The 11,755-nt window shown below is 35.6% G+C and overlaps 1 protein-coding gene across 2 annotated transcripts; it reads right to left on the reverse strand.

Annotated features, from left to right (window-relative positions):
- Positions 1–496: 496 nt before the first annotated feature.
- On the reverse strand, positions 497–8,555 carry LOC110875063. 2 transcript variants are annotated; one of them, XM_022123310.1, is made up of 5 exons: positions 8,427–8,555; positions 7,843–7,896; positions 5,343–6,483; positions 1,033–1,086; positions 497–764 (listed from the first exon to the last, which is right to left on the reverse strand). In XM_022123310.1, the coding sequence occupies exons 3-5, from the start codon at positions 6,481–6,483 to the stop codon at positions 748–750; spliced, it is 1,212 nt and encodes a 403-aa protein (XP_021979002.1). In that variant the 5' UTR covers positions 7,843–7,896; positions 8,427–8,555; the 3' UTR covers positions 497–747. The 2 variants fall into 2 exon arrangements, 1 of the variants encoding a protein (XP_021979002.1); XR_002556484.1 differs by lacking the exons at positions 497–764; positions 1,033–1,086; positions 5,343–6,483 and adding an exon at positions 7,382–7,574.
- Between the last annotated feature and the right edge of the window lie 3,200 nt (positions 8,556–11,755).

Consider the following 11,755-nt stretch of genomic DNA (forward strand, 5'->3'; position numbering starts at 1 on the left):
ATATAAAATTACATGTACCTAAATGAACTTTTGCTCATCTCATGATTACTAGCTTTGTAACCAATAGTAGACGTTTAGTGATCACAATAACACTTATTCCAATGATCGTTAATAATTTGGGAATCAAATTCACTATTAACAAATAAATATACTAATCTGGATTAATATGCTTGCTATCACATTAGCTAAGTCACAATCACACAAGCTTCCGGTTGTGGATTTGATAACCATTTAGACGATGCATCGATTTAAAACACTAAATGGTATCATGTTGGGATGTGCATATCCTTTAATCGCTTCCAGAATATTTAGGTATACACACTCTCGTTTATTTTGTAAATATATAATTTCCCTTGAGAGCAAACATTACATGCTAATTATTATCTTGAAGAATCTTCTAGTTCTTCATTATGTTTCACATCGTCATTGATGTAAGGTCTAAAACATTACGAAAGAAAGAACAAGCTTCACTTAACAAAATACCAAACGGGTCAAATAATTAACAAGTAAAAATTCTATTTTTAACCATGACATAACTAACGAGGAGTTACAAAATAGCTACAAGCCAACATTTCGTAAACGACTACATAGTCTTCAACTACAAATTCGACAACTTACAACGACCAAGTTACGTTACTTACAAAAAGACCCGTTTTAGTCAAAAAGCACATTTAACAAAAGTTTTAACCCAAACTAATATCTTCGCGGAAGCGTGCCTCACAAGTGTGTTCAACCCAAGTAGCGCCGTCAACAAGTTGCTTTACCTACATTCAACCAAACCGTTAGACTTCTTTATTACAAAAATTCATACAACTTCAATTACATATGTGAACCTCAAGTAAACCTTTCTAATCTTCATTTATACATGAATTTGTCCTTAACTTGGTACATTACCCTTCTAACTTATTCGACCCATATCTATATTATGTAATCGACTTACAATGACTTTCTTACAAGTGAACAACTTCAACCATTGATCAATAAAGTGCTATAATAATACATGCCATTAGTATTGTGTAAGCAAAAACTTACCTTTGCCGTCCTTCGTTTGCGACCCGGATTGATTTGAGCTTTCTTCTTTTATTCCTACATTCCAAATTCACATACTTTAATCTCATGTCATATTTGAAATTCGTTCTTAAGATATGCATTAACATTCAAGGTTGTCCAAGTCCTAATCAATGTAATATTGCTTAATATGAGATTTATCTCTTTCAAGCATTTTAACAAACACTTGGCGTGCGTACTACCTATCAAGCATAGAGTACAAGTATTATGAGCATAACCTAACCATTTCATATCAACTTCATCAAGAACATCAAATTCCGATAATTTTCTATGTAACTTTCATTTGTAAATTGTTTCTAACTAACAACCCATTGATATGAACACTACCATTTTTAGTCATCATACCAATTAACATAGAACTTTTACAATTCTTCCCATCATTACATTTCCAAGTGGGTTTTCATAGTTACTAACATTTTAGTAAAATTCAGCATCAATCATGTTCCAAATGGTGTTCCTACTCCTTATTCATGCTAATTTCTCAAATGTTCAAGGATTCATAAAAACCCATCACATTCAAGATCATCAAATACCAAAATTCTACTTACCTTGTGTTTAATAATGCGTAGATGATCCAATATTAAGACATGCACGAACTTAGGATCACATTTAGGGCTTCAATTTGGTGAATTTATGATGATAAGGGGTTTCTCCCTTTTCTCCTTCCTGGTTCGCGACACACACACATCTACCAGTGTGTGTGTTGTGTTTTGTTCTTGTTTTAACCATTCATGTTTTAACTTTTATCATTCTTGCCCCCTAGAACTTCACCCTTTTGTCATTTAAGGCTAACTCTTCTCTTTTAATTAAGTCTTACTTATATATATGTGTATTAGTTAAAATCAAGAATTTTTGCTTATCTTTCTATTGTTAATTAATTCTACACACATATTATTATTAACATAATTTATAAATTTTGGGGCGTTACAAGTCTACCCCCCTTAAAATAGGTTTCGTCCCCGAAACCTAATTACGTACCAAACAAAGACGGGTAGAACCTTCTCATCTCATCCTCCGATTCCCAAGTGAGATCCGACCCCTTTCGGTGTTGCCATTGAACCAATACTTGCTTAACTTCTTTGTTGCGAAGAGTCTTTATCTTGGAATCCCTTATGGCTACCGGTCTTTCTATGTAATTCATCTTCTTGTCTATTTCGATGTCTTCAAGAGGTACATGAGCCGTTTCATCCGTTAAACATTTCCGCAATTGTGACACATGAAAGGTATTGTGAATTCCTTCTAGTGAAGAAGGTAATTCTAACCGGTAGGCCACCTTTCCAACTCGCGCTAAAATCTCGAACGGTCCGATATACCGAGGACCCAACTTTCCTCGTTTACGAAACCGAATTATGCCTTTCCACGGGGACACCTTCAGGAACACTCGGTCTCCCACTTGAAACTCAATAGGGCGTCTTCTTTTATCCGCATATGACTTTTGTCGGTCTTGCGCCGCTTTCAGTCGAGCCCGCACAACGTCGATCTTTTCATTGGTTATTGCTACTACATCATTCGGTGCTAGTTCCCTTTGCCCTACTTCTCCCCAACAGACAGGGGTCCTACACTTTCTCCCATACAACATTTCATACGGGGCCATTTTTATACTACTTTGGTAGCTGTTATTATACGAGAATTCCACTAACGGCAAGTGTTCATCCCAGTTTCCCCCGAAGTCCATCACACACGCTCTCAACATATCTATAAGAGTTTGAATTGTTCGCTCGGATTGACCATCCGTTTGTGGGTGGTATGCAGTACTCACATGCAATTGGGTACCCATTCCATCATGAAATTTCCGCCAGTAGCGGGAGGTGAATCGCGTATCCCGGTCTGAAACAATAGACACCGGTACACCATGGCGGGAGACGATCTCATTTACATAAACTTCCGCTAATCTCTCCGAGGAGTAAGTCTCTCGAATGGGTAGGAAATGGGCGCTTTTGGTAAGGCGGTCGACAATGACCCATATTGCGTCATGCCCTTTCTTTGTTTTTGGAAGTTTGGTTACAAGATCCATAGTCACATTCTCCCATTTCCACACTGGAATTTCTAAAGGTTGTAGTTTCCCGTAAGGTTTTTGATGTTCCGCCTTCACTTGGGAACACGTCAAACATTTAGATACATATTTAACGATGTCACGCTTCATTCCCGGCCACCAATATCTTTCCTTCAAGTCTCTATACATTTTAGTGGCCCCCGGATGAACTGAGTAACGGGATTTATGTGCTTCTTCTAATAATAAGGCCTTTGCTTCACAGTGTCGCGGTACCCAAACTCGCCCATACCTCGTTCGTAACCCACTTGCGTTTACTTCTAATTTATTTTCAAACCCTTTCGTCCTATCACCTTTCGGATCTCCAACATTTAAGGACTTATCTTGTGCCTCTCGTATCGTTCCAAGAAGATTTGGGGTAACTATCATTCTCATTGATTTTACCTGAATAGGCGGTGGGTATTCTTTCCGGCTTAGTGCGTCCGCCACAACATTAGCTTTACCTGGATGGTAAAGAATGTCACAGTCATAATCTTTAATCAATTCCAACCATCTTCGTTGCCTCATATTAAGATCCTTCTGCTCAAAGAAATACTTAAGGCTTTTGTGGTCAGAATAAATTGTACACTTTGCTCCATAGAGGTAATGCCTCCAGATTTTTAAGGCAAAAACAACCGCTGCCAGTTCCAAATCATGGGTAGGATAGTTAATTTCATGCTGTTTTAGTTGTCTTGAAGCGTAGGCAATGACCTTGCCTCGTTGCATCAAGACACATCCTAACCCCTGATGAGATGCATCTGCATATATCACTAAATCTTCAGTCCCCTCTGGCAGGGTTAAGATAGGGGAACTTGACAATTTCTCCTTTAACATTCGAAAAGCCTTCTCTTGTTCATCATTCCATTCGAACCTTTCTTCTTTCTTTGTCAGTCTAGTTAAAGGAAGGGCTATTCTGGAGAAGTCTTGAATGAACCTCCGATAATAGCCGGCTAGACCTAAGAAACTTCTTATTTCACTAACATTCTTCGGGGGTACCCATTTCATCACGGCCTCCACCTTAGAAGGATCCACCGAAATCCCCTTTTCGTTAATTACGTGACCTAAAAACTGTACTTCCCTAAGCCAAAACGCACATTTAGAAAACTTAGCATATAATCTTTCCCTTCGAAGCGTCTCAAGTACCTGACGTAAATGACTTGCATGTTCAGGCTCGCTACGAGAGTATACTAAAATGTCATCAATAAACACTATGACGAACTGATCTAACATGTTTCGGCATACCCTATTCATTAGATCCATAAAAGCGGCCGGAGCGTTAGTTAACCCAAATGACATTACCAGGAATTCGTAATGTCCGTAGCGAGTTCTGAACGCAGTCTTAGGTACATCCTCTTCCCTTACTCGAACTTGATGGTAGCCCGATCGCAAGTCGATTTTTGAAAACCAACTTGCCCCTTGTAGTTGATCAAAGAGATCATCTATTCTCGGAAGTGGGTATCGGTTCTTTACCGTGAGTTTGTTAAGTTCACGGTAGTCGATGCACATTCTCATCGACCCATCTTTCTTTTTAACAAACAAAACAGGCGCTCCGCACGGGGATACGCTAGGGCGTATGAAACCCTTGTCAAGAAGTTCTTGTAATTGGACCATTAATTCCCGTACTTCCGCGGGTGCCAACCGGTAAGGGGCTTTGGCTACCGGCTTGGCATTTGGTTCTAATTCAATACGAAACTCGACCTCCCGTTCGGGTGGAAGTCCCGGTAATTCGTCCGGGAATACATCCGGGTATTCGTTCACTATCTTAGTATCTTCAATTCCTAAAGCTCCTAATTTAGTATCGACAACATAGGCTAAAAATGCTTTACTTCCATTCCTCACGTACTTAACTGCTTCTAAGATAGTACAAAATTTTGCCCCTACTTCCCTTTCCCCATGAATGGTTACCCGTTTCCCTTTAGGAGACGTCACATGAATAATTTTGTTTCGCATAAAATTTCCGCGTGATAACGGGATAACCAATCCATACCTACCACTACTTTAAATTCTCCCAAAACCATGGGAATCAAATCAATATCAAAATCTTCATCATCTATAGTAATTCTACACCCTCTACATATTTCATGCAAAAGGTAACTCTTACAATCGGCAATTTCTACCTCGAGTGGTGTACACATTCTTTCTATCGTGAATAAAGGGGAACGCACAAGCTCACTAGAAATGAATGATCTACTAGCTCCGGTATCGAATAATATATAAGTGGGTATAGAGTTTATCATATAGATACCTGAGACCACATTCGGGTGAGCTCTTGCTTCTTCCGTGGAGATTTGGAACATTCTTCCCTTAGCTTTCGTGGGTTCTTCTTTCTTCCCTTCCTTCTTCACCCCTTGTTTTAGCTTTGGGCATTCAGCCTTCACATGGCCCGATTCGTTACAATTGTAGCACACCCTTTTGGGATTCGGACAATTATAGTACGGATGCCCTTCTTGTCCGCAATTGTAACACCCCTTCCTTCCCAATAAACATTCACCGGAATGGGGTTTTCCGCATGTCTTACATCGTGGAAACCCGCCTTTGGAAACTTCTTTCTTTCCTTGATCATGCATTTTGGGTTTCTTAGAAGAGCCTTGTGTTGATCCCTTCTCAACTTGCCTTTTCTCCCCACGTTCATCTTGCCTCCTTATCTCAATTTCCCTATCCCTTGCCAGATCAATAATCTCGTCCAAAGTTCCACATTTAGAAGGAGTTATGAACTCCCGGATTTCAGCCTTAAGCATGCCATGATAACGGATAATCTTCTTCCTCTCCGTTCCGACTATTTCTTCACAAAACTTCAGTTGATCAAGGAAAGTGTTCGTGATCTCATTGACTGATTCATCCTTTTGTCGGAGTCGGAGAAAGTCTTCCTGGATTCGATCCACAGCTGATTGTGGACAATGGTACTTGACAAAAGGTTGTTTGAATTCTTGCCAAGTCAAAGTTTGAACTCTATTTTCTCCGATCTCCTTACTATACGAATCCCACCAATCTTTAGCCCTTCGTGTAAGTTGCCCTGTGGCAAACATGACTTGATCTTCCTTGTCACAATGACTTCGAATGAACACCCCCTCCATATTAGCTATCCATCTTTGGCATTCGATGGGATCAATTTCCCCATTATAAGTGGCAGGCTTACATGCCATGAAATCCTTGTAGGTGCACCGTCTTGCCTCCTTCTTGCTTTGAATCCCTGTTATCATTTCCTTCAATTCATCCACTTTGCTCGTAACCATATTTTCCACTGTACTTAGTACCTGACCCTCCACTTCTTGTGCTAACTTTGAAACGTTTGCATCAAATGCCTTCGTTACTTCATCCGAAATCATCTTGTTTAACTCGTTTCGAGTTATACGTTCGGTAGTATCCGTGTTTCCTCCACTTGCCATCTACAAATAAACATTCGTGTCAAACATTATTACATTCGTTCTCCTTATCATTCTATGCATTATTCATTCTTAATAATTCATTCTCTTAAGTTATAGACCCATTCGACCTCTCTTTACAACATTCTCATTACATTACTTACTTCATTCGTTTGTACACACAACTTCTTATTCATTCACACATTCACCCTTGGATATGTTAGTCAGGCTAAATTTCATAGTTTTGTTGTCACCTTGAAGTGTTTCAAACATTTAAGAAGGCTAGAACTGAACTAAGGAGTTTCTATATAACAAACAAGCAATTCAGAAAAATCAAACAAGGGAGAGCCGTCGCCGACGGCACATGTGTGCGTCGCCGACGGTCCCTAGTTTGTTGCGTCGCTGCCATTTGACCGTAGGCAGGAAGTTAAGCCGTCGGGTGAAAGGGTACCGTCGCCGACGGTATAGGGGTCCGTCACCGACGGCCTCTCTGATGTGCAGGCGCTGCTTAACCAAAATTTTCATTCCCAGCCCCTTTTTTCCAACCCGAAATGGTCTTGGGCAGCCCCGAAACCTTCCATAGCGCACCTTAACGTCCCCAACCATGTTATACTAGCAACTAAACCATAACCCATTCCCATTTCTATCTACAAACATAAAATCCTTAAATTACTTACTTGCGTGGCGCTTTGGAACGAACACACTTTCACAAGAGCTTTCGGTTTGAGTTCGAGCACCATAGCCTACTCGAATCTCTCAAACCTAGGCTCTGATATCAACTTGTAAGGTCTAAAACTTTACGAAAGAAAGAACAAGCTTCACTTAACAAAATACCAAACGGGTCAAACAATTAACAAGTAAAAATTCTATTTTTAACCATGACATAACTAACGAGGAGTTACAAAATAGCTACAAGCCAACATTTCGTAAACGACTACATAGTCTTCAACTACAAATTCGACAACTTACAACGACCAAGTTACGTTACTTACAAAAAGACCCGTTTTAGTCAAAAAGCACATTTAACAAAAGTTTTAACCCAAACTAATATCTTCGCGGAAGCGTGCCTCACAAGTGTGTTCAACCCAAGTAGCGCCGTCAACAAGTTGCTTTACCTACATTCAACCAAACCGTTAGACGTCTTTATTACAAAAATTCATACAACTTCAATTACATATGTGAACCTCAAGTAAACCTTTCTAATCTTCATTTATACATGAATTTGTCCTTAACTTGGTACATTACCCTTCTAACTTATTCGACCCATATCTATATTATGTAATCGACTTACAATGCCTTTCTTACAAGTGAACAACTTCAACCATTGATCAATAAAGTGCTATAATAATACATGCCATTAGTATTGTGTAAGCAAAAACTTACCTTTGCCGTCCTTCGTTTGCGACCCGGATTGATTTGAGCTTTCTTCTTTTATTCCTACACTCCAAATTCACATACTTTAATCTCATGTCATATTTGAAATTCGTTCTTAAGATATGCATTAACATTCAAGGTTGTCCAAGTCCTAATCAATGTAATATTGCTTAATATGAGATTTATCTCTTTCAAGCATTTTAACAAACACTTGGCGTGCGTACTACCTATCAAGCATAGAGTACAAGTATTATGAGCATAACCTAACCATTTCATATCAACTTCATCAAGAACATCAAATTCCGATAATTTTCTATGTAACTTTCATTTGTAAATTGTTTCTAACTAACAACCCATTGATATGAACACTACCATTTTTAGTCATCATACCAATTAACATAGAACTTTTACAATTCTTCCCATCATTACATTTCCAAGTGGGTTTTCATAGTTACTAACATTTTAGTAAAATTCAGCATCAATCATGTTCCAAATAGTGTTCCTACTCCTTATTCATGCTAATTTCTCAAATGTTCAAGGATTCATAAAAACCCATCACATTCAAGATCATCAAATACCAAAATTCTACTTACCTTGTGTTTAATAATGCGTAGATGATCCAATATTAAGACATGCACGAACTTAGGATCACATTTAGGGCTTCAATTTGGTGAATTTGTGATGATAAGGGGTTTCCCCCTGTTCTCCTTCCTGGTTCGCGATACACACACATCTACCAGTGTGTGTGTTGTGTTTTGTTCTTGTTTTAACCATTCATGTTTTAACTTTTATCATTCTTGCCCCCTAGAACTTCACCCTTTTGTCATTTAAGGCTAACTCTTCTCTTTTAATTAAGTCTTACTTATATATATGTGTATTAGTTAAAATCAAGAATTTTTGCTTATCTTTCTATTGTTAATTAATTCTACACACATATTATTATTAACATAATTTATAAATTTTGGGGCGTTACAATTGACTCGGTGTGGTCTAACCGGTCATGCCAACTAACTAAATAATTATGATCCATAAACTTCTGGTTTATGATCGTATGTGTATTACTTGCTCGTATGTAATACAAAACATATGATACGAGAGAATATATTATAACTTCAAAGTTAAAACCATCACGCTATGCAATCACTCCTTAGTTTGCCATTTTTGGTGGTCCATCTCATTAATAAAATGGCCATCATTACAATTCGTATAGTCAATCTCATCATTACAAATGACTCAATTAGGTCCATCATTACATTTACAATGATTAATATATAATCACATTCACTTTGGGGAATGGAGTAGAACCCAAACAAGCTTCATAGCTTTTCAATATTTACTCGGTCACATGAGTATAATAAAATCATTTCTTTTTTTCTCTTAAGTGTGACAAATGAAAAGAACTTAATCGATTTTTCCTTGTAAATAATGTTCTATTTGCTTATCAACAATTGAGAAGTAGTTGAGTCGTATAAGATTTATCAATCTTATATCTTACGACCTTTATAACGATCATTGTATAATCATCTCATTATTAACATGGTTGATCTCATTACATGAGCATCATAACAATTTTCTCAATTACCATGATTACGAACTTTACACCAATTATTATATCATCACATTCAGTTCAAGGAATGGATTATAACCAAACAACTATCATGGTGACATCATTACAATTTTCTTAGTTATTATATACATGATCACGACCTTTACATTAGTCATTATATCATCACATTCACTTCATGAACGGATTAGAATCACACAACTTTCATGGTGGTCGTTTCAAACCTTACATATTCTTTAACAATCTTGTTTCTTCAAGAGCATATTTGAGGTTTGACAATGGAACTTGTTTTGCTCAATATGATATATATTTTTCTCATCACATGATATAAATAGAGATGTAGTTATACAACCGAGGCATTCATACTTATCGGTTTAAAATCTTACAAGCTTTGATAAACTCATAATAAGCTTTAAGAAGTTAGATACTCCATGTGTCTTTTTATATAAACCGTGACCACAATTCAATCGTTTTTATAGCTTGTGATCATATACCACAACCCTGGTCACTTTGATGTCCTCTTCCAAATTTATAACATATGGAACATAATATATACATTAGATTATACAATGTATGACTATATAACATGTCACCAAATAAATAGGTTATGATATAACCTTATGAAATAAGATTTTTTCATCACTTGCAAGAAAATGTATGTAAGTTATCCATAAATGTAACATGATATAACCAATCACAAGTATATCATATATGCACATATTTGTCACTATAGTTTAAAACATAAACAAATGTCACTATCAACTTTCTCGATCATATAATAACATATGAATCTCTATAATCTCTAGTTAACTTTGTTGTATATCATTGTTATTGCAATTGTATAAGCCTTTTAGTTGCTATTTGATATTTAAATATGTGATTTGATTCTATTATAACATATTATCCTATAAACATGTGCATTATTTTAAATTAATTAACAGAATTGCACTAATGATTATCTTCAAATAGAACTATTAGGCATCACCTTTTAATACAAATTGTATTTTGGTAGTCATCATAAATTGTATAAATACTATTAATAAAAATTAATTAATGAACCAATCAAAACTCATAACCATAATAAAAAAGCACATAATGATATCAAAACTCATAACTATAATAATAACGGCACATAATGATTTAGAATTTGTAATGTCTCTTTGAAACTCATAACTATAATATTATGTATGCTAGATGACATTTCACTTTCTACTAGAATATGCATTTCACTTGCTTCAGATTATATTTATTATTAACATCACAATGTAAATTTAACAAGCTAAGCTTTTACAATAAACACAGATATGACAAAATATTTTTCAATAATAATGTTCACCACGTACTGTTTTATTGATAATTTCACAAACAGTCTACACAGTTAGATTTACTCAAATAAACATTAATTTTAATTCACATAACTTACAGGTACTACATAATACTATTTATAATACACTCGTACATATATAATCTATTATATATAATTTTTCTCAAACTTACATTATGCTATTATCAACATAATAAAAATGTTTTGCTGCATCACTTTTAGTCTTTTCACTACATAGCAATATAACATATAAATTTATTTCACATACTTTTTATGATTTAAGTGTAATAAATCATTAATTTCATATTGTTTCTAATACTATATCAAACTTTTACGCTTTAACCACTACAACAATAATTTCAAACATACAGAAAAGCTTGATATGTGGTAATTAACGCCTTAATATCAAATTGTCAATAATCAAGGTTAATTTCATAATATCTCTAGATATTTCAAAATTTATATACCTCTATTTATATATTTATTTCAACAAATATAATATTAGTGCACTAAATAATTTTTTTTATTTAATTTAAAAATAGTAAAACAATAATTATAATCCTATATCAACCAATGGTGTACCAACTGAGAGGTTTATAAAAAAAATATTCAAACTAACCATTTCAATTACTTATCCTAAAACTCATGAATTTATACGCAACTTTCATTTTTATTAATATATAACTTAAAATGTTAAAGGAAAATGGTTTATTGCTTTAAGTTCAATTAATATTAAATGGCATTTTAAATGACTTAAATTCATAATAAGTAACTTAATAAAATACATTGATGGGGAATACATGAATGAAACGTCACAACCCACCAAAGTCATCTTCCGAAAGTTAGGATTTTTTTTTCACTTTGTCGTAAACCATCCCAGATGCTCAAAATGAATTCGACAGGAATAAAAAAAAGACATAGTCGAATATATTGGAAATAGTAACATATGATTCATAAAGGTTTATAAGAATAGTTTATTTACCTAGTTTGGTAAAGAGACCCATAACTTCTCGTGAGGCCCTCACCATCGGTGG

Source organism: Helianthus annuus, chromosome 9 (genome assembly GCF_002127325.2).
Source record: "Helianthus annuus cultivar XRQ/B chromosome 9, HanXRQr2.0-SUNRISE, whole genome shotgun sequence".
Lineage (NCBI taxonomy): Eukaryota > Viridiplantae > Streptophyta > Magnoliopsida > Asterales > Asteraceae > Helianthus > Helianthus annuus.